At 54.4% G+C, this 23,489-nt stretch overlaps 1 protein-coding gene across 1 annotated transcript; it reads left to right on the plus strand.

Moving 5' to 3' along the window:
- Positions 1–638: 638 nt before the first annotated feature.
- IL12RB1 (interleukin 12 receptor subunit beta 1) lies at positions 639–19,133 on the plus strand. Its single transcript, XM_087867163.1, has 16 exons — positions 639–769; positions 1,862–1,924; positions 2,673–2,787; positions 3,285–3,454; positions 4,674–4,816; positions 7,451–7,484; positions 7,900–8,025; positions 9,080–9,162; positions 10,035–10,278; positions 12,163–12,330; positions 13,038–13,175; positions 13,553–13,708; positions 15,576–15,710; positions 16,586–16,691; positions 17,009–17,090; positions 17,891–19,133. Exons 1-16 carry the CDS (start codon positions 709–711, stop codon positions 18,239–18,241), a joined length of 2,175 nt encoding a protein of 724 aa, XP_087723289.1. The 5' UTR covers positions 639–708; the 3' UTR covers positions 18,242–19,133.
- The last annotated feature ends 4,356 nt before the right edge of the window (positions 19,134–23,489 follow it).

The raw sequence follows: 23,489 nt of genomic DNA on the forward strand, positions 1-23,489 counted from the left end.
TCCCTCAGAACGACGTTTTTGAGGTCCATCCACTTTGTAGCATGGCTCAGTCCTTGTCCATGGACGTTTTGGAACTTTCTAGACAGTGGGGAGAAAGATATAGAAACTGAGACCCCCCAGATGCCAAGAAACACATGCAGAGAAGACACAAACCTTAGTCTGAAGGAAGCAAAGGGGTTCTTCAGGAGCCGGAACCCAGGGTGCCCTGGGGCTGGAGTTTGGGAAATGGGGAGGTGAGCATTTGGGGAGGAGCAACATAGAGCAAACATTTGATACCGATTTGTTGGGAGAGTGAACCCAGACATCCAAGAACACAGGTCTCCCGTTTGGCACCTGAGTCTCGGAAGTCAGCGGGAGAAGGCTGGAGACCAGGACAAGGGCTCAGAGAAGCAGGCTACTCATGGGGCTGGCACCTTGTGGCCAGCGAGGGCTTGGGCCAGCGGATTAGACCCCCAGATCCGTGGCCCCGAGTCGGACTTGCCCCATGGGTGAGTTTGTGGCCGGGATGAGGCCGCCACGACTGAGCTGACTTCCTGGGTTTCTCTTTCAGTTTGACTTCTGCCAGGAGGGGCCATGACACCTTTTTTTTTTTTTTTTTTTTTTTAATCTTTTAAGTCTTCTTTCTTACTCAGCTTCAACAGGTTCAGGGGCGAGGACAGGGTGGCTGGCAGAAGTTCATCCGGGGCTGTAGGCCTCTGCGTGGGCTCCATGGGGCAGGTGTGGGCCAGGCTGGTCCCCCTCCTTCTGCTCCTGCTCCCAGGGCGAGGTGGTGAGTGCCCCACCCTGACACCACGGCTCTTCTTGCTGGGGGGCATGTGTGTGCGGGGCTGTGGACCTGGGTTCTGGGGTAGGTTCTGTGTCTCTGTGCCTCAGGCTGTCCCTCTGTCAAATGGGAGACTGGCTTCTGGGGTCAAACTTGGGCATCTCTGCTCTGGTCTTGGCTTTGTCTTCTTTAGAATGGGCCAAATCTCTGAATCTTTCCCACTCCCGGAGTTCTGCGAGAAATGCTAAGAAAAGGATGAGGAGGGGCACCTGGGTGGCTCAGTTGGTTGAGCGTCTGCCTTCGGCTCAAGTTATGATTCCAGGGTCCTGGGATCGAGCCCCACATCAAGTCTCTCTGCTCGTTGGGGAGCCTGCTTCTCCCTCTCCCTCTGCCTGCCGCTCTGCCTGCTTGTGCTCTCTCTTTCTCTGTCAAATAAATAAATAAATCTTTAAAAAAAAGAAAAAGAAAAGGATAAGGACAAGTATGTGTATAATTGATATACATGATAATTGATTGTTTATAGTCTATCTTACACTATTATATTAAATAATTGCACATACTCTCTCTCCATCTTGTGGAATCAGATGGGAAGGAGCCCAGACCCCAGCAGATGACTGGGTTTGAACTCTCATTCCAGCTCTGCTGTTGCTGCTGTGTGACCTCAAGTCACTACTTTGTCTCTCTGTGCCTCAGTTTCCCTCGCTGTAAACTGAGGATCAGCAAGGTTTCAGGGCCTTCAGGGGTCAGGCAGGGCTGGAGACCAGAGACAGGGAGGAGGACGGGGAGCCTAGCCTGCTTGGAAGAGCAGCCCAAGAGGTTGATGAGTGAATGAATGAGCGGGTGGAGGGTTGGGTTGATGGGTGGATGGATGGAAGGGTGGATGGATGGATGGATAGCAGGACAGATGAATGCATGCACGCAGGATGGGTGGATGGGTGGAAGACTGCAGGTGTGAATGGATGGGAGGACGGGTGGGTGGGTCCATAGATGGGAGAGCGGATGGGTGGATGGATGGTCCCTTGGCCAGCCCCCAGCCTGAACCCCTCCCCCATGCAGTGAAAGACTGGGAATGTCATTATCTCCTCATTGTCTTTGCAGCTGAAGCCTGCAGTACCGGTCAGTGCTGTTTTCAGGACCTGCCATATCCGGATGCAGACTCAGGTCTGGGACAGCTCTCCATTGTGGGGAGAGGTCATGCTGGGTTCTGACTGATCCTTCCCCAGCAGCTCCTCCCTTAGCTCCCTCCCACCCACCCGAGATACTACCCCACCATCCGCCTACTGTCAGACAGCCTACTATCCTGTCCTCACCAAGCTCGGATGTCCTGGGGTACCCCACCAAGGGTCTGCCACTGAGCAGGCATTTCATCCATTCTTTTGTGCAAAAACTATTTACCGAGCGCCTACTGTGTGCAGACACAGTTCTAGGCATGAAAGAATCGGCTGCAAGCCCATCTGACTTCCTGGGGTCACAGCCTAGTGTGGGAGGGGCACAGAGAGCATTCCACTATGTGCTATGAGAAGCCAGAGGAAGGTGGGGGTTGGAGGAGGGGGCTGCTTCAGGTGGGCTGGTGGTCAAGGAGGTGACACTGAAGGAGAAACTAGAATGTCAAGATCTGGGGGAAAAGCACTCCAGGCAAATGGCACAGCATGTGCAAAGGCCCTGAGGTGGGAGTGAGCCTGGTGTGTCTGAGGACTGGTGAAAAGGCTGGTGTGGCTGGAGCAGGGTGAGCAGGGGAGAAGACAGGAGACAGGAGCAGAGGGCACAGGGAGGGTGCTGGGAGTGGGCTGAGGCTGAGGTTGACACGGGATTACTTAAATGTCACTAAGAGTCATCCTGAGCACGCATCAGCAAGGAGGGCCCCCTCCCCACTTTGGGTCCATTCTCAAACCCCTGGGATCTCCTCCAGGCTCGGCTTCAGGCCCCAGGGACCTGAACTGCTACCGGATAGTCAGCGCTGGTTATGAATGCTCCTGGCAGTATGAGGGCCCCACGGCTGGGGTCAGCCACTTCCTGAGGTGCTGGTGAGGACCCTGCCCCCGTCCCCAAACCCTCACACATCATCCCACACTTGCTCCTACCCCCATGCCCCTGCTCTCAGAGGTGTGATCTCAGCAGGGTCCTTGCTCTTCCTGGTGGCTCAGTGTCTCATGTGAGAAGCGGAGGAGGGGACTCTTTGGCGGGGAGGGCGGTGGTCAGTGTAAGTGGGCATCGAGATTGGGTGGCGATTAGGGCCCCTTTAGTCCTTCCTTCCTCTTCACCCGCTCACTCCTTTGTCCATCCTTCTACCCATTCATTCGTTTCTTCCTTCTGCCTGTGGCAGCCCATCTTGCAAGATTCTGGGGTCCCCCAAACCCCTCAGCTGCAGGCTGATCCCCATAGAGTCCCCAGGCTGGCGGGGGGGGGTGGGCAAGGGCAGAAGAAAATGCTGGGATGTGACACGCACCATCTGCTGGGGCCGCTGAGCCACCCTGCGGGTCCCTAGGACCCCAAACTCAGCACCAACACTCCCTTCGTGCAGCCTCCGGAATGGGCCCTGCTGCTACTTTGCCGCGGGCTCGGCCACCAGCCTGCAGTTCTCTGACCAGGACGGCGTAGCCGTGCTCCAGACTGTCAGGCTCTGGGTGGAATCTCGAGCCGAGAACCGGACGCACAGGTCGCCTGAGATCGAACTGAGCCTTCATAGCACAGGTCAGCGCCCTGTTCTCCTCCTCCTCCCTGCTGCCCCTTCCTCACCCAGAGAAGCCTCTGGTCCCTGAGCCTGGACCTGCGGGGATTTGGGCCGGGGGCTTGATAATGCCAACGATGTCCACATAGAACACTGTTGTGGGACATGGCAGAGTTTTTCACGATCCCGCCACCAATCCCCAGCTGCTGGATACTTAGCTTGCTTCTGGTATCTCCCCGAAACCGTAAACCTGCTAGGACCTTGTTGGGTCTTTAATATCTGTTTTCACGACACAACCACATGCATTTAACATCTAATATTTGAGCGGCTACTGTGTGCTAGGCTGAGTCACAGGGGACATGGGCGAGGCCAGCAAAGTGTGCAGCTCTGGACTGGGATTAGGGTGAGGAGAGGGAGGAACCTGCCTCGGGCACAAAATTATAACGTGGAGCCAAAAAACTCAGTAGTCAGTATAAATAATTCTATAAAGCGATATTTTAAAAAATCAAAATTAATGCCAAAAAAATCCATAATGAACAAAATATCAAATTTTAAGATGAAGACAGGCTCTGATGGTGTTTTTGTATAACCTTGTCTTTCTTGCCTCCCTGGAGTCCTGGGCCTGTCTCTGCTCTCATGGAGCCCAGATTCAAGAGAGAGTGATGAACAGGAATGATTATTACATATGATGAGATCCTACAAGGAGGTCAAGGAGGCTTCCAGCTCAAGCTGAGCCCGGAAAGATAAAAAGGATCCAACAAGAATAAAGTGAAGGGAAGTGTGTTCCAGGCAGAGGGCATAAGGGCACAACAAGTGCAAAGGCCCTGAGGTAGAATCAGGCATGGTATGACCAAGATGCAGAAAGAATGATAGATGTTTCTCTTCAGGCCAGTGTCTAAAAAATTAGTAAGATTACCCTAATAGTCCTCTAAAAAAATAGACCCAATTAATTATCCTCTTGTCAGCAACTCACAAAAGTGCCCATCTCACCATAGTGTTGCTATAAGGAGCGTCAATGTTTTAAAGAGTTAAAACGTCTAAGGATCCTAGGTATGAGTCTTGAATCTTTGATCCATAGAATCCCAGGCTTAGATGGAACCTGTAAGGATTTCCCTGACGCACATCCTGGGGACTCAGTCAGTTACCCTGGGCTGGGGAGGGGGGCAGATTTTCTGAAATTTTCAGGACCAATAACTCACACCTATGCTGGCTCCCCTCCCCAACCCCCACCTCTGCTTCCAGTTAAATACGACCCTCCGCAAGCTGGAGACATCACCGTGTCGGGGTCCGCAGGGAAGGTGCTCTTGAAGTGGGAGACCCCAGCCCGCCAGGATGGCGCCGAGGTACAGTTCCGCTACCGGACACCTGGCAGCCTGTGGAAGTTGGTGAGTTTATTCCCCAGGTCAAGAGACAACACAGGCCTCTCTTTGGGGAACTTCACCCCCAAATCAGTTTCACCATCTCTACATCCATCACCCCTCCTGCCTGGCCTCCACTCTTGCCCTGTATGTAGCCTCTGGAGTCTCTTTGACACTCAGATCTCATCGTGACCTCCTTTGCTCACGCACCCTCCATAGCTCCCTATTACCTTCAGGGGGGCATCCTTTCCTCAGCTGGCCCCAGGTACCCTCACCCTCCTCGTGGTTCCTCTGGTCCCCTCCGAATGGCTATCATTCTCTGCCCATGCCCTGCATTTCCAGACCCTGCCTTTGCCCATGTAGTCTCCCCCATCTTCACGCCTTCTTCTCCATCTGAGCAGATGAGAATCCAGTTGATCTTCAGGGTCCAGCTCAAGGGCCGCCTCTCTAGGAAGCTGCTCTTCCACTCCCTTCTTTCCTTCCTTCCTCCCTTCCTCCCTTCCTCCCTCCCTCCCTCCTTCCCTTCTTTTTTTTTTTTTTTTTTGAGATGTAATTGACATACAACATTATATTGGTTTCAGGTGTACAACATAATTATTTGGCATTTGTATATATTGTGAAATGATCACGATTAGTCTAGTTGCCATCCATCACCACGTGAAGTAGAAACCCTTTGTCTTGTAAGAAGTTTTAAGATCTACTCCCCAGGAACTTGCATGTGCTTCATACAGTATTATGAACTACAGTCACCATGCGGTACATGACATCCCCAGGATTTATTTATCTTGTACCTGAAGTTTGTGCCTTTTGACCCCACCCCCTGCCTCTGGGGACCACCAGTCCGTTCTCCGTGTCTATGATTTCCATTTTGTTTTGCTTTAGATCCTGTGTGTGAACGATCCTATGGTATTTGTCTTTCTCTGATTTATTTCACTTAGCGTAATGCCCTCGGGGACCGTCCACATTGTCACCCATAGCAGGGTTTCCTTCTTTAACAGCTGAATAATATTCCATTGTATATATATACACACCACACGTTCTTTTTCCATTCATCCGCCCACGAGCGGACACTTAGGTTGCTTCCGTATCTTGGCTGCCGTACGTGACGCGGCAGTAAACACGGGAGCAGATATATCTTGAGTTAGTGTCATTTCCTTCAGATAAAAACCCAGAAGTGGAATGGCTAGATCATATTGTAATCCTTTTTTTTTTTTTAAGATTTTATTTATTATCTATGTGACAGAGAGAGAGAGCACAAGCAGGGGCAGCGGCTGGCAGAGGGAGAGGGAGAAGCGGGCTCCTGATGCGGGGCTCGATCCCAGGACCCTGGGATCATGAAGGCAGATCCTTAACCGACTGAGCCACCCAGGCGCCCCCGTCTTGTATCTTTTTGATGATAGTCGTTCTAACTGAGGCGCTATCTCGTTGTGGTTTTGATTTGCACTCCCGTGGTGATTCGTGATGTTGAACACGGTTCACCCACCTGTTGGCCATCTGTGTGTCTTCTGCCAATCTTCATTCATTCTGCAGCTACTTTCTGCTGCCCCCTCTGTTGCCCCCACACAGAGCAGGTGGGGCCTGCAAGAAACCTCAGCCCTCGCTTAGGCCCCGAGAAGCCCCTAGATGGGGAGAGACAGGGACCTCCAGCCTCTGAATTGTGGCATCTCCTCCTCCCTCAGACTGGGAGCATCTTGAAAGCCAGGGAGCCATCCCAGCGTCAGCCCCATCTTCCTTCCAGTGTTGGGCCCCCCTGAGCCTCAGTGACCCCATCAGCTGAATGGGATCAGTCAGAGGCAGGTGATATGGGACCCCTGCTGGGGAGGGGCATCTCTCTCTGTTTTATTTCCAGCCCCCTAAGCACACTCTACAGCAGACCCTCACCACCCCCCCTTTGCAGAGGACAGAACTGAAGTTCAGGGTGTTGGGGAACCTCTCCCCATCACCCAGGGCGTGTGGGGCCGGCTGGGTCCTAAACCTGACTCTCCTCACCCCCACGCCGCTGACATACAGGTTTTCCCTCCAAAAGAATGTTCGTAGGAAAGGACAGAATAATAATTTTGCCTCCTAAAATCTTTGAAGCAAACTTTTACTTTGGGAATAATCTTAGATTTTCAGAAAAGTTACAAGAAGTAGCCGGCTCCCCTAGAAACGCCCCCCAGCTTCCCCACATGCGGACGTCTTACATTCTTGAGTGCGTCTGTTCTCAACTGAGATGAGCGTTGGCACGTTGCTAGGCACGAAACTGCGGAGGTTATTCAGATATCACCCATTTTTCCATGGCTGTCTTTTTTTTTTTTTTGAAACAAATGTCCCCTTTCTGTTTCTGGATCGAATCCAAGCTTCCACATTGCCCTTAGAATAATTGTTTAAAATGGTAAAAGGAGTGCCTGGGTGGCGCAGTCGTTAAATGTCTGCCTTTGGCTCAGGGCGTGATCCCGGCGTTCTGGGATCGAGCCCCATGTCAGACTCCTCCGCTAGGAGCCTGCTTCTTCCTCTCCCACCCCCCCTGCTTGTGTTCCCTCTCTTGCTGGCTGTCTCTCTCCCTGTCAAATAAATAAATAAAATCTTTTTAAAAAATAAAATAAAATGGTAAAAGAGCGAATTTTTTTTTTCAACGCCAGAAGGTAAAACTATGTATACATATATATGATCTGGTCCTAGGGCGACTGCAGACATCGAGAGGACCCTGGCTTCGGTGAGAATAATAGTACCAACAACAGCTGCAGCATGCTAGCATTCATTGAGCGCCCACTGTGTGCCAGGCCCAGAGCTAAATTCTTTGTATGCTTGCTCGCCCACTCTGTAGTGCAGTATTGGATTATTCCCATTTCGCAGGTGAGGAAACAGCCTTGGGGGTGAGAAGCCATTGATCAGGGTCACATCCCAATGGGTGGCCTTACCTCGACTCCGACCTAGGGCAGGGGTAAGCGTGGGAAATCTTGAGGCCCCCAAGAGAACAGGGCCTGGCCTATTCCCACTGTGGCCCCAGGGCCCACCACACAGTTGGCACTCAATAAGTGTATGATGCCTAAATGATGAGTGCCACGCCCCGGGCACCCCCAGGTGTGGGACAGCCCTTCAGCTTGATGTTTGGCCTATTTCCCCGCCAGAGGCCTGCCTCTGCCCCCGGCAGATGGACGCAGCCCAGGAATTCCAGCTACGCCGGAGGCGACTCCGGCAGGAAGCCCCAGGAAACCCCTGGAGCAACTGGAGCAGCCCCGTGTGTATCCCCCCTGGTGAGAGCACTCAGAGCCAGAAGAACCAGGGCAGGCATTAGAAATACAGCAGTGGGTATTAGAAATAAGGTGGCCGGGGTTAAAAAGAAGGCGGTGGGAGAAATGAGTGGAAATTAGTAAAAGGTGGCAGTGACAGGGCACCTGCATGGCTTAGTCGGTGAGGTGTCTGCCTTCGGCTCAGGTCATGATCTCAGGGATCGAGTCCCTCCTGGGGCTCCCTGCTCAGTGCAGAGCCTGCGTCTCCCTCTGCCTGCCGCTCCCCCTGCTTGTGTGCTCGCTCTCGCTCTCTGACAAATAAATAAATAAAATCTTAAAAAAACAACAACAATAAAGCCACACAGGGAGCTGATAGGGGGAAATGGCTGTGTCATGAAGACGTAGTTTCCCAAAAGACACAGGAAGCTGGAGTTTGGGCCGCTCCGGAGTGGAGATGTGGCCCAAGAGGGAAGGAAGGACGAGGTGACTCAACATTTGCCCCTGGCCTCGTGACCCGGGGTCTCCTCCTGCCCCCGGTGCGTTATCTGCTGGGAAACAATTCCAGGAGTGATTATCAGACTTTAAAACAAACGTTGTAGTGGAAAGGGCATGATATAAAATGTACCATCTTAACTATTTTAAAGCGCAGGGTTGTCTTGTTTTTGTTTTTGAACACCTTATTTATTTATTTATTTATTTATTTATTTAAGAGAGAGAGAGCGTGTGTGCACACAGGGGGAGGGGCAGAAGGAGAGGGAGAAAGAGAATCTCAAGCAGACTCCCCATCAAGCCCGGAGCCCGATCCCATGACCCCAAGACCGTGACCTGAGCTGAAACCAAGAGTCCAATGCCTAACCGACTGAGCCCCCCAGGGGCCTCTAAAGTACACAGTTTTATGGCGTTTATTGTCATAGACTAGATCTCCATGTTTCCGATTTTGAAAACTATTTAACAACCCATAGGAATCCCGTGTTTCAAGGGAGGGACCGGAAAAGGTGCCGGGTCCTTGGGCAGGGTCTGCGGGAGGTGGTGAGCAAGGGACCACCCCCAGCGTCACTGTCTTGCCGTCCCATTGCAGAACATTCTCCACAGTCCACCTTGACGTTCTCAGTGGAGGCGCTCCGGCCAGATGGGAAGAGGCAGGTGACCCTGCACGGGCAGGTAATGGGTCGTAGCAGGGCTGTGGGGTGGCCTGGGTTGTGGAGAAGGAGACAAGAGGCTGGAGTCGGGGTGTGCAAATGGGATACAGTGAGGGAAGAGGCACGGAGGTGGCAAGGACTCCAAGGACTGTGGGTTTAACTCTCCAGGTCATGGGGAGCAATGGAGGGTGTGTGAGCAGAGGAGGGACATGATTGGGTTCAGGTGTTCACAGACTTCCCCTGCTTGCCATGGGGGGAACAGATTGTGAGAGACTAGGATGGAAGCAGGCAGGCCAGGGTCGACCATGTTGGTCTGGGTGGGAGATAATTTCTTTGAAGTCCCCCAAGCAACCCATTAAGAGCGGTCTAATTAACCCCCATTTTACAGGGAAGGAAACTGAAGCACAGAGGGAAAATCTCTTGCCCAAGTCAGGGGCAAAACCACCAAATGCTTCACCCACTGGCTTTACTGTAACGAACTTGGCCGGGGCCCTAATGGGCTGGCACAGTAAAGCGGCAGTAAAGCTTCGCTTCCTGCCTTTCCTCTCATTTGAATTCCCTTTCTTAGGAAAAGTTTCCAGGCTTGAGGTAACTGGGTCCAGAGACGGAAAAAACATTTTTTTTTCCTGACTCTCAGTGGGTTTTGCCAAATTATTCCCCCCCCCCAAACCAACACACACTGGCCATGAATGCCTATTTCCCAGCAACCTCGCCAGCACCGAGGGTTTTTTTGTTTTGTTTTGTTTTGTTTGTTTATTTTTAAAAAAACTTTTGGCTCATGTCACAGACTGTGGTCAATGGATGAGTCCATTCAGGGGCTGCAGCCTGATGTTGGCCCATGGGGATGATGATCGTGTTCAGGTCTCCACAAACCATCTCTCACATTCACGACAGCTGCCCCGGCTCGAGCTTCCAGAAGGCTGCCTCAGGTCCAACTCTGGCGGGGAGGTGACCTACCGCGCCCGCCTGCACATGCTATCCTGCACATGTAAGACCAAGTCCACCGTGACCTTTCAGCTGAGGAAACCGCTCGACCTCTCTGGCGCAGCCTATGACCTGGCCATCATCTCCCGGAACCGCTTCGGCCACGGCCCCAGCCAGACGTGGCACATTCCTGCCCAAACCCACACCCACACAGGTGCCTCTGGCCGGGGAGGGCTGCGGGAGGGCCGCTCAGAGCTGAGCACCTGCTCTGAGCCTCCGCCAGACTAGGGTGAGGCAGGTGAAGCACCAAAATCGAGCAGGTGTCTAATTTAGAAATGTGTCAAAATCACTAATTAAGGTACATGTTGTTAGAATGCCATATTTTAAAAAACTCTAGCTGGCAAACTACAGCCCAGGCCAACCACCTGTCTTTGTAAATAAACTTTTCTGGGACCAGGGCAGGGATCAGGGTGTGGTGAGTGAGGCAGGATGGTGCAAGTACACGATTGAGCCTATCTTCATTTAAAATCTTGATCTTTGTTCGTTATGTGTATGTAGAGACATGATTAAAGATGTACATATATTTATCCAAATGAGGAAAAAAATCAAGATTTATATTTATGTATACATGCACGTGAATACATCTACGTATGTTATTGATGTGAAATTCACATGGCAGCATTAACCACTTTCGTAGGTGGCGTTTCGGACACTCACAACGATGGGCAACCATCACCTCCATCTAGTTCCAGAACATTTCTGTCATCCCTAAAAGGAGACCCCATGCCCATCAGCAGTCACCACCACCCCCCCATCCCTTATCCCCAGGTCCTGGCACCCACTACTCTGCTTTCTGTCTCTATGGATTTGGCCGTCCTGGACATTCCATATACATGGGATCACACACCATGTGGCCTCTTGTGACCGGCTTCTCTCACCCAGAGTCACGTGTTTGAGGTTCCCCCACGCCATAGCGTATGTCAGGGCTTCACTTCCTTTTCGTGGCTGAGTCATATTCCACTGTGTGGATGGACCACATGGTATTTATCTGTTTATCCGTTAATGAACATTTGGGCTGTTTCCACATTTGGTGATTACCAAGAGTGCTCATGGCATATTTTTGCATTCATTTTTGGATTCTTAAAAAATATTGCTTCGAAACGGTGTGTATCTTGATGACTGAGTTCTCTGGAGCCTCCAGTTTAGTGCCTGTTGTGTGCCTCACTCAGCTCACCCTGGTACTGGGCCCACCGTCCTGTGAGGACAGGGCTGGTACAGTGATGTCCATTTCAGAGATGAGACAGCTGAGGTTCAGTGAGGTGAAGCCACCTGCCACGGTAGCACAGCTGCGAGTCTGTCAGCTCACGATCTGGTTTGGGTCACTGTGTGCCCGTGGGCCAGTGGCTCTCCCTCTCTGAGCCTCAGTTTCTGTATTATTGGGGTGATCACGGTGCCACTTTGTCACAGAGTGGCACCCGTGAGGCGCTCAGCACCGGTCTGTCGCACAGAGTTGACGCTCGATAAATGGTAGCTGTTGTCCCCGGAATTGGAAGCAGTGCCCGCCTCCCCGAGGTTGTTGCCCAATGCCCGTGCTGGGGGAGCAGGAGAGAGGAGCCCTGGGGACCAAGTGAGTGTGTCCTCAGGCCTCTGAGCTCCTTCTCGGGCAGGGAGGCCCATCCTGCACCACACCCACCTGCATGGGGGGGAGGCAGGTGGTGGGTGGCCGGGCATCTGCTAGAGCAGGAGATGCTCCCCAGGCTGGTGGGGGTGCTGGGGGTGCAGGGTGGGAGGAAGCAGTACAGGCAGCATCGATGGTGGGAGTCTTGGCAGGGACTTCACAGTAAGACCAGGAGGAGACCTAATCATTCAAACCGCCCTTGCTAGCCTACCCCTGCCTCTGTGCCTGGCGCCCAGCCCGGCAGCCCCCAGGACTGAGGAGACAGAGCTGGGTACAGATACTCGCAGCCCTGGGGGGTCAGAATTTGGTGAGAGGTTGGGCTGGGGCTGCAGGAGCCTTGGACTTGGGCGGGGGTCGGGGGTCGGGGGGTTGGGGAGAGTGGAGCTGCTGTTCTGATGTTCCTGTCTCATTTCCTTCCAGAACCAGGGGCTCTGAATATCAGTGTCGGAGCCAACGGGACCACCATGCACTGGCCAGCCCAGGCCAGAGCCAAGGCATATTGCATCGAGTGGCAGTCCCAGAGCCAGCATGGGAACCTTACCAACTGCACCCTGACTATGCCCCAGGATCAGGACCCTACTGGAATGGGTACCGTAACGTCAGTCATGCCTGCCTCTGCCCCTGCCTCCTCCCTTAAAGCCCCTGGTCGGCTCAAAACTCTAGGGGACGTGGGTGTGAGGTGTCTGGGGCCCAGAGAGGTTTTGCTACTTGCCCGAGGTCACACAGAGGTGGGAACGGGCTGAGACTTGGACCCTCCCACCCACGGGGGTCTGAAGCCTCCTGCCAGGATCCTGAGATGTTAGGGCTTATAGCCCCGGGGAGATTACACCCCAATAAGTAATGAGTCTCACATCCCAGGGTGTTTGTTAAACAGTCACCTGTGCCAGAGAAGGTGGCAGCTTGCAAGATGCTGGTGGTGAATTAATGAGGCCTCTGGAGAGAAAGGGGGAGCCTTCCAGCCCCGGCAGCCTCTTACCCTCCCACTTCCTACCCTGGGCCTGGCCAGGGCCCCCAGCAACCTCAGGCTCAGCCTGGCCCTTGAGGGGTTCCTAGGCTGGGGAGACAGAGCTGTATCCAGACGCACCTGGCCCCGTAGAGTCCGGACCGGGCTGCAGGTGGGGGATGGGCTGGGGGGGAAGAAGGAAGGGCTCCCGGAAGTGGGGGCAGTGGGGCAAGGGTTCTGAAGCATGAGCAGGAGTGCTCTAGGGGTTCCCGGCACGCGGTACAGCCAGTGCAAAGAGGCGGAGGCGACGATACAACCTATTTACCAGCCTGGGCTTTGCCAACTCTTCTAGCAACCCACAGCTGGAGCAGAGAATCTGGGGCAATGGAGCAGAAGGTGTGTTACCACATCACGATCTTTGCCTCTCCACGCCCAGAGAAGCCCACTTTGTGGTCCACGATCTTGTCCACCTACCACTTTGGGGGCAATGGTGAGTAGCCTACACCTGCAGGGTGGTCTCTCCGGGGGGCTTGGTGGTGGCGGTGTCAGGAGGAGGGAACGAACACTTAGAGGCACTCACTCCGGGTCAGGCCTTGGCCAGAAGGCAGACCTGCAGAAGTCTCAGGGGATCCCAAAGATTCCTCCCTCCCCCGTGCTGAGTGGTATTGCCCCATTTTATAGATAAGAAAAGGGAGTCTCAGAGAGGGGCAGCGATGCGGCCCGAGTAGTGGAGCTGGGATTCGAACCCAGGGCCGCCTGACTCTGTTGCCAAGGTTCCATGGGTCTCTGGACAGCGCCAGGCTGGGCAGGCAGGGAATGTTCAGCCGGGGCTCTTGGCATTGACCATGGCGACGGTGCTACTTGCAGCCTCGGGGGCCGGAAGCCCACAGCACGTGTTGGTGAAGAAGCTTGGCCAGGACTCCGTGTCTGTGGACTGGACGCCATCCGCGCTGAGCGCCTGCCCCGGGGTCCTGAAGGAGTACGTCGTGCGCTGCCGGGATGAGGAGGGCAACGTCGTGTCCGGTACGTGAGGCAGCGCGGGCCCGGCCGGGGGAAGAAGGGGCCTGGGTTGGACGTCTGCCTTGCTAGGGGACCCTGAGCACCTCACTGGCTCTCTCCTGGCCTTGGTTTTCCCATCCCTAAAACAAGAGTGGTTCGACTCAAAGAGGCCGGACTGCCCTTTCCAGACCCCCAAGACGGCCCGGCGGGCAGCAGCTCGCAATGGGCTCCGTGTATGGATGGCAACTCGACTCCCATGGAGCAGGATGACGGTGGCCATTTCACAGATGGGGAAACCGAGGCCTGGAGAGGGACTCCTGCCCAAGGGTTAAGCAAGCCTGGATTGGGGCTCAGTTAGGTGCCCCTTCCCGCCCCTTGGGAGGGAAAGAAAGCAGAATACACAGGGCAAGTCTCACCAGCGCTGGAGTTTCCTGCCATTTCACACACCGGGGGGCCCCCCTTCCATGCCGGGAACACAGTCTTTCAGATCTGGCCTCACCCACCCACCTCCTGCAGCAGCAGGCCAGGCTAGCAAGACCTGCCTCTTCGTGTCTCCGCCTTCTCACCAAGCACCCAGCACCCATCAAGGCAGGAATGCCGGGGAAGGATGCTGGGGGGACGCTCTGGCATCAGAGACACAGAAATCCTGCCATCCGCTTGACCGCCCATCGTTTAGAGGGGATAAAGGAGGCCAAGTGGGGTTCAGTGACTTATTCAGCTTGCGACAGCTGGAAGCAGCCTCTTTACCGATTTGCCAAAAGTCTGAATGCTGATGATGAATGCGCCAATGACCATGTGCCAAACTGCCCAATTCCCCCTCCCCGCCTCCAGTTTCTTTTGAAGAATATTCCTCTTGAATATATGTATATACAAAGAATATAGACTTAGGGTTCTAGGAATTGTTTTCTTCTTGATAACAGCCAACAGCTGTATTCTCATTTTAAGGATTTTTATGGAGAGCTTTATTTGTTAAAGCCATCCAGTTCCATAGCACGTGCTGAGGTCCTACTGTGTGCTGAGGTTCTAGGGACGCCGAGGGAGCATCATGGACAAAGTTAATGCTGATCTTGAGCCTAAAGACGGGAGGGAGGAGAGAGAGGAAACCATGGGGGATATCTGGGGAAAGGGTGAGCAAGGTAGGGGAGGCGGGGCTGCCAGTGCAAAGGCCCTGAGGTGCGAGTGAACCTGCTGTTTTTAGGGAGCTTGGAGGATGGGGCTGGGTGGGGGAGTGAGCAAAGAGCCAGCAGAGGTCAGAATTTTTTTTTTTTTTAAGATTTTACTTATTTATTTGACAGAGAGAGAGAGACAGCCAGCTAGAGAGGGAACACAAGCAGGGGGAGTGGGAGAGGAAGAAGCAGGCTCCTAGCAGAGGAGCCTGATGTGGGGCTCAATCCCAGAACCCCGGGATCACGCCCTGAGCCTAAGGCAGACGCTTAGCGACTGTGCCACCCAGGTGCCCCAAAGGTCAGAATTTGAGAAAAATAGCATCATTCACTAAATATTTTGGGGAAGAATATTCCTCCAAATAAACGGAGGTGACTGGATGCATTCAGTGTTCGGCAGGGGCGCCTGGCTGGCGTAGTTGGTTAAGCATCCGACCCTTGGTTTTGGCTCAGGTCGTGATCCCAGGGTCATGAAATCAAGCCCGGCATCAGGGCCCACGCTCAGCTCAGAATCTGCTTGAAATTCTCTCTCCTTCTGCCCATCCCACTCATGCTTGCTCTCTCTCTCTAAAACAAATAAATCTTAAAAAAAAAAAAAGTTTTCAGCAAAATGTTCTCGAGTCCCCACTACCACTCCCAGGGTGTGGCCGCCCAGCCAGGACCTGGGCATCCCACCCCTGAGTCTGGCCTCCCGAGCCCGGGGACCCATGGCTGCCTCCCTCCTACAGAGCTGCCCGTGAAGCCCACGGAGACTCAGGTCACGCTTGGTGGCCTTCGGGCTGGCACAGCCTACATCGTGCAGGTTCGAGCAGACACGGCGACGCTGCGGGGCGCCTGGAGCCAGCCCCAGCAGTTCAGCACCGGTGAGTAGGGGGGCGGGGCCTAGTCCGTACCCAGCATGCACTGCCCCATCCCACGCAAGCAAGCAGCCCCACCCTGGCCCTGCTCCCCATGTATCACCCTCAGGAGAACGTCCCAGCCCACTCTACTCCCTCCTCCTCCTCGCGCAGTTTCCCCTCACGGACCTTCTTTCACACTCCCATTGCCGTGCCCATGCAGGCCCCTCTGCCCGGAATGTTTGTTCTCCCCGCTAACTTCCATTCACCCTTAAAACTCAGCTCAAAAGCTTCCTTTTCCAGGAAGCCTTCCATGCTTTCCCCTTGGTGCCCCCCTCCCCCCCAGCTGTGATAATCTTTCTTTCCTGGCCTGACACCTTGGGAGTGGGTGAGGGTGTCTGGTGTCCAGGCTCTGCCTCCCCCAGCCTGGGGCCTCCAGGGGAGGGGCAGGGGAGCTGGGGGCCATTTATTGAATGACTGAATATGAATGAATGAGTGCCTCTCTTATCACAAAGATAAGGAGGTGGGGTGTGTGGCCGGAGGAGATTTGGAAACCAAATGATCCCTGTTCCTGCCAAGGTCCCTGCCTGTTGCCCTTACAGTGCAGTCTGGTCTCAAGAGAACCAGTGAGTCAGGCTTGGCGTGGGGTGGCAGGTGTGGAGCAACCACGTGGGCACGACCTGTGGGCATGTCCTGAGCCCTGTGTGCCAGGCCTTTATCCCGCAGACACGGGGCACGTGGGCTCCATGGTCTCCTGCTTCAGACACGAGGAACCAGGCACAGAGGGACCCACGACATGCCACGGTCAGCAGCGAGTTGATGGAGGGTCCAGCCCTCCCAACTCCCTTCGCGGTACGAGGCAGGAGGTGCCTCTCCCCCAAACCATCCTCTCCCACTCCCAGAAGTCCAGGTTTCCCGGTTGTTCGATTTGTCCATACTCCTTGCGTCTCTGGGGAGCTTCGCCAGCATCCTTCTCCTGGGTGTCCTTGGGTACCTCGGCCTGAACAGGTAACTTGCCCCATCTCCCCCAAGATAATCCGTAATAGCAATAGCGATCATGGTAACTGCTCACACCAAGTCGGTCTTTGTACCCAGTTTGCAGATGAGGAAACTGAGGCCCAGAGAGTCAGGCCCAAGGTATCCAGCAGTGGGGGCAGAGCTGGGATTTGAACCCAGGTCTGTCAGACTCCCGCACGCCCCCAACTCCAATCCACATCCATTCTCCCTTTATAACCTAGTGGAGCTGAAAGAGTAGGTCAGAACGATTAAACAGTAAGAAGAGGTAGAAAACACTGCTCCTCTGACCAGCTTCCTTCTCTCCCCAGGGCTGCACGGCACCTGTGTCCGCCCCTGCCCACACCCTGTGCCAGCACTGTGGTCGAGTTCCCTAGCAGCCAGGGGAAGCAGGTAAGGGCTCCTTTTCTAATTTAAAGTCCTATTTATTGGGTCTATACTCTGGGCCAGGGCTCTACAGAGTAATACCCATGCATTAACTCATTTTATTCTCCCCTAACCACTGACATAGGCGCTCCAAAAACCTGTCCTATTGCACAGATAGACAAGCAGAGGCCCAGAGAGGAACCTCCTGTGGGTCATTTCCTAGCAGCAGAAACAACTCAAAGTAGCTTCAACAAAAAGGGAACCTGATGGGGTTGGGGGGGAGGGGGAGTTCCCCAGATGGTGGCCTTCAGGCATGGCTAGGTCTAGGAATCCAGACTGGGCATCCATTTGTCTGGACTGCTGTTCTGCCTTCAGCCTTCCCTCCTGCTCAGACTCAGCTTTTCCCCAGCGGAAGAAGGGTGTCCATTTCCCCCATTCACTTTAGCAAGTCTCAAGGCCATCACCTGTAGGCCTAGCACAGGTCACATGCTCATACCTGAGCCTCTTGCTGGAATCAGGGGCTAGAGTGCTCTGATTGGCTGGGCCAGGTCCCAGGTCCATCACTCAAATTGGGGTGGGGCCAGTGCCCAACCACATCAACGGTGAGAAGAGGAGGAATAATTTCCCAAAGAGAAATGGTGTGTGGGTGGGGGGAGGGGGGCTTCCTAAAAGGGGCTGAATGGGGGTCATTGAGGCAGAGCTAATTCTCATATTAGTCTCAGGATTTTAGGGAATTAAGCCAGCAGGAATCTGATCTGCCCTCTACGTGGGTAGGGGATGGAAAATAGGGCCCTGCCCATAACCTTGGCCCCACCCTTTCTATCTAGGCTTGGCAATGGACAAGCCCGGCAGACTTCCCGGAGGAGGTGTCCCCGAAAGAGGCCTTGGTGGTGAACATGTCCTGGGAAAAAGGTGAGGGAACTGACCTGGACACACCTGTGCATCTCAGGAAGACACAGCTACTTCGGGGTGCTCCTGAGCTGGCCTTGGATGCAGAGCTACCCTTGGAGGACAGGAGACAGGTGCAAGGCCACCCTGAGGCTCGGGCTCTGGGGCCGGGCAGGCAGGATGGTCTGGAGGGCAACCCTGCCCAGGTGACTGGACTCTTGCTGCCCTCGGGGGACCTAATACAGACCCCCATATGCAGTGGCCCTTTGCAAATGGGCCTGGAGGCCTAAGGAAGAGAGAGGGGAGAGTCGGCCTCGTCCTTCAGGCAGGAAGAAGGAAGGCGGCTGGTTATTAAGCAAACATTGCATACCCAGCCAGTTCGTCTAGACACTCACATGATGTCCTGATTCCCCATAACCACCTCGAGAGGTACATGGCTATTCGATTTTACAGATATGACCACTGAGGCTCAGAGAGAGCAAGTGGCTAGCCTGAAGCCACCCAGCACCGGCAGGAGTCAAACCTGGGCGGAGTGCCGCAGACCCCATTTCGCCCACAGAGGCTCCAAGGCCACGGCCCCTCCCCTCCCCCCAGCACAGGTTGTGCCAAGTCCTGTGGTGGGCACCCTGGGAACCACCAAGAAAAGGAACCTGCCAAACCCCAGGACACCCATGGGGAAGGGACAGAACTTTTCAGGGTAGAATAGATTGGAGGGGACCCAAAAGGGGCTCGTGCTGATCCTAGGACCCTAGGCTGGATGTTGTGTCCCAGGAGCACTTGATGGGGAGTCTGGGCACAGAGTTTCTGCTGCACTGCAGGGTCCAGGCTCGAAGAAGGATCTAGTCGTGGGAAAACAAGGGGACCCCTAAGCATTCTGAGGGAGGTGATGGCCCCTCTTCAGCCTCAGTCTTCTCCCCTGTAGAATGGGGGTGAGCATAATATTGAACTCGCAGGTCTGTCGAGGGGGGTCTACGGCTTAATAAATGAGCCTTCTATTGGGTACCTTGCCCCGGCCGAAGCCTGCATGTCCGGTTCAAAATCCCCCAGAAGCGGAATTCATTCATTCATGCCACACGCATTTATTCATCTCTCCGCCAGGAGCACCCGGTCTGGGGGAGACAGAACTGGCTGATCACTCCGAACTCTGCAAAGTCAGGACTGGGCAAGGGGAGACACGGCCCGAGGGGGAGCGGGATTTGGTCCCCCCCCCCCACAGGAGCCTTGCATCTTCCCCCCAACTCCGCCCCTCTTGGGGTCGATCTGCCCTCCGCCCAGGGCTTAGGTCGGGAATTGGGGTTCCCCCTTTCTCCTGACACCAAACGCCCCACAGCAGGAACGCGTGCCCCCCACTTCACACCCTGAATCTGCGCTCTTCCTGTCCCCTCCCACCCCGAGCTCCTCCCATTGTTAAACGAATTGTCTCGGATTCCCTCCGTGGCCACCAGGTGGCAACAGCAGCACGTGTCTCCCAGGCCTAGAGACGGTGAGGGGGCACCCCCCCCCCGCCCCCGCCAGCCCGCTACGGAGTTTGCAAAACAGACTTTTCCGGTTTTAAGTGGGGGCGGGAGAGGGAGGGGTGAAGATTAGAACCCAGAACTACTGAATTTTGTGGCGCAAGGACCTGAAGCTTCTGGGTGAGAACCGTCTGCCCCATAAGCTGGGAGAATAGAGGCCCAGGCCCCACCCCTTTGGGGGGGGCCCCAGTTTCCCCTATATGCATCTAGACGGGGAAACAGAAGCACTTGGCCCCAGTGCTCTAACCACGAGTGACTGCTCACTGTTCCGCGCATGCTCCCTCCCTTGAATTTGCCACCTCCCGGCTGGGCAGGCCTTTCCTTGTGAATCAGTTCTCATTCTTTGGTGGCAGGACCAAGTGGGCAGTCAGGAAGGGATGCTGGGTCAGCAGCCTCATAAAAAAGACGGCAGTGACCTGAGCCCCCGGCTTAGAACTACCCCCTCAAGTCCAGGACCCCACACCCACCCCTACCGCTCCTGTGAAACCTCCAGGAAGCTAAAAGCCGAACCCTGTTCGGTGGCCCCTGGAGTTAACAAACCCACACCTAGGTACAGCCCCCTGGGTCCAAGGAGTAGGAGACAGACATTCATTGAGCGCCATCCGGAACTCTTGGTGTTGTGAATGGGGAAGACGGAGTCCTTGGTTCCACTGGGGGGAAAGCTGAAACTGCCTTGGGAGAGAAGCTTTCAGGGAGGACAGCAGCCCAGACAGATGGCTCCCTAGTCCCTGTATCCAGCCATGCCTGAAGCCCACCATCTTGGGAGATATATATACATAGATATAGATATATACATACACACACATACATATATGTATATATAATATACATGTGTGTATATACATGTGTGTGTATATATGTGTGTACATATATACATATATATACATATATATGTGTGTATATATATATATATATATATTTTTTTTTTTTTTTTCCTTCCTCCCATCAGGTTCCCTTTTTGTTGAAGCCACTTTGAGTTGTTTCTGCTGCTAGGAAATGACCCGTAGGAGTTACCTCTCTGGGTCTCTGTTTGCCTGTCTATATAATAGGAAGGGGTTCAGAGCACTGGTTTGGGGTCCCTACCTCAATGGGTTGGTCAACCCTGCTTAGCAGAGCCCTGGCCCTGTGATTATTGAGCACCTGCTGTGTACTCATGACTCCAGGGCCCTCTGAATGTCCTGCCCTCTGCTCCTCTCAGAAGCTCCAGCAGTCAGGACTCTAGGAGTAGACCCATCTCACATCTTTATTCATTCCTTGACTCGTGAAGTCAGCATTGAGCGCCTACTATATGCTGTCCTGAGGGACTTGGGGTGGGGTAGGGGAAGGCGGACGCTAATCTAATCACCACACAGGGGGTTACAATAACCCGGAGAGAGTGAGGAGCGAAAGTGTGAAGAACAGTGGGTAAGAGAGGGCTTCCCAGAAGGGGTGATACCAGAGCCAAGATGGTGAGGGGAGGCCCGCAAAACGAGGGAGCAAAGGCCCTGAGGCAGGTGTCGCTGATGGGGGAGTGGGTGAGCCGGGGGGGGGGGGGATAGAGGTCACTGCCTACTGGGGCCTAGGGGTTTTATTCCTAGGCTGGCGGGGGGATGTCCTGGAGCAGGATTGTTGAGACCCAGTTTGTGAGTTGTTCAAGGATTCTTCCTGCTGCTGTTCAGAGGAGCCGTTGACTCAGCCCTGCTGGCCTCAGTGTTCTGGTCTGTGAAATGGATAAGGTGACCTCTCCAGAGGTGAGAGGTGGCCCCTTCTCACTCCCTCACCTCTGTCTCTGTCTCTCTTAGTCTGACTCCCTTTCACCATGGCTTCCGCCATGAGTCGGGAAGCATGTCTCTATCAGAGAGATAGGCTGCCTCAGTTTACCTCCCCAGATACCTCCCTCCTCTATTTCTCCAGTGGCCTCTGGGCTTGGTCAGAAACAGACATTGGCTCTGTCTCTGCCCTCAAGCCAGGATGAGGCTGAGGTATCACTGGCCTCCGGGAACCCTGGGCAGCGGGAGATGACACGGGACAGCCGTGGCCTGGCCCTCACACATACCTGCCTGCACCCTGCCCCCCACTATGCGCCTTTGTTCATTCCTCCTTTTTTGTTTTTCCCTGTTTTTTTTTTTTTATTTTGTTTTTTAGAAGTGTCCACATACCATACAAAGCTCCCTTGCAAAGTAAACTATTCTGTAGCGTTGGGCCACCTTTGTCTGATTCCAGAACATTTTTACCACCTCCAAAGGAAACCCTTTGGCCATGAGCAGTCCCTCCTCATTCCACCTCACCCAACCCCTGGCAACCACCAGCGTGCTTTCTGTCTCTCTGGATGGGCCTGCTGGGACATTTCCTATCCGTGGAATCGTGCAGCCCGTGGCCTTTTGGGTCTTGTTTTGGGGAAGAAACAGCATCATGTTTTTGAAGTTCATGCATGTTGTAGCATGAATCAGAACCTCGTTCCTTTTTATGGGTGAATAATATTCCGCGGCGTGGATGGGTCGCTCTTTTATTTCTTCATTCATTCCTGGACGGCATCCCGGTGGGTTCCCCCTTCTGGCGACTGTGACCAGGGCTGCTGTGAACGTGGTCTGTAGGCGCTGCTGGGTTCCCATCGGCAATGTGTGGGGTTTCCCATTTCCCCACCTCCTCATCAATACCTGTTATTTCCCATGGGGGGAGGGGAGCCGTCCTAGGGAGAGGCGGGGTCTCACCGTGGTTTCACCTGCATTGCCCTGAGGACTGTTGGCCTTGAGCGCTGTTGCACGTGCTTACTGGCCATTCGTACATCTTGGGAGAGATCTCTATTTGGATCCTTTCCTTATGTTTCATTGGGTTATTTATCTTTTTATTATTGGGTCCCAAGCGTTCTTTCTATAGTCTGGATATTGATCCCTTGTCGGATAGAAGATTTGTAAATCTTTTCCCCCGCTCTGTGAGTTTCCTTTTCACTGACTTTAAGAGTGTCTTTTGTAGAAAAAAAATTTTTTTTAATTTGATGGAGACTAATTTACATGTTCCTTTGGTTGCTTGGGATTCGGTGTCCTATCTAAGAATGCTCCCGGTCTTTGCGCACCTCTCCCATCCCCCTGCCCCCAGCGCCTCCCTCTAGTCCAGCCCGCAACCCCCCTCCCCCGCACTGGCGTTGGGACATCTGCGCCCTAGTCTCCTAACCGGGAGGCCTCTTGGGCAGGCGCCCGGCCGCCTCCATCAATGTTTAATAACGAACGGAGCGCACGGAACCTTGGCACCGATGCGGGAAACCCCGCCCGGAGCCACCCGCCCCTTGGCGCCCCCTGTGGCCACGCGTGGGGGCCGCGACCCCGCTGGGCCCCACTGTCTAGGTGGACCAAGCAAGCACCGGGTGGGGAGGGGTACGGCACTTGCTGCACACACACACACACACACCCTGTGCTGGGGCGAGGGCGTGGGTCGCGCCCCGAGTCCTCCCCACCCTGGGCCCGAGCTGCTCCTGGCTCCCCGCCCGCCCCGGGCTGACCCTGCCGGCGGGAACCGCCTGCTACCGCGCGCCGGCCGCTCCTGCTGAAACCAAAACACCCAGGAAGGAAGAAAAACACTCCAGGAGGGCTGGTGGGGGAAGGGGGCAGTCGCGGATGTGCCTTCGGGTTGGGGGCTGGGGGGGTCTCACGGATGATCCGGGGCTGCCCTGGCTCTGCCCCCCCCCCCCGGCTGTGCAGCCCCGGGGCTCTCTGAGCCTCAGTTTCTCCATGGGTGAAATGGGGGTAGTGAGTCCTCCTTGGGGGTGGGGAGCGGGGGAGAGGGAGCAAGGTGAAGCTGTCGCTAACATCCTCCACGATAATATTCAAGTCATGGTTTGTGTGCGTCTGGGTGGCTCAGTCGGGCGAAGCTGCTGCCTTCCGCTCAGGTGGTGATCCCAGGGTTTGGGGATCGAGCCCCGCATGGGGCTCCTTGCTGGGGGGGTTGGGGAGTCTGCTTCTCTCTCTCACTCTCCCTCTGTGCTCCCTTTCTATCTCAAATAAATAAATAAAATAAAATAAATTAAAAACAAAACCAAAGCCATAGTTTG

This window comes from Ursus americanus, chromosome 14 (genome assembly GCF_024610735.1).
Source record: "Ursus americanus isolate L20-20 chromosome 14, mUrsAme1.1.p, whole genome shotgun sequence".
Classification (NCBI taxonomy): Eukaryota; Metazoa; Chordata; class Mammalia; order Carnivora; family Ursidae; genus Ursus; species Ursus americanus.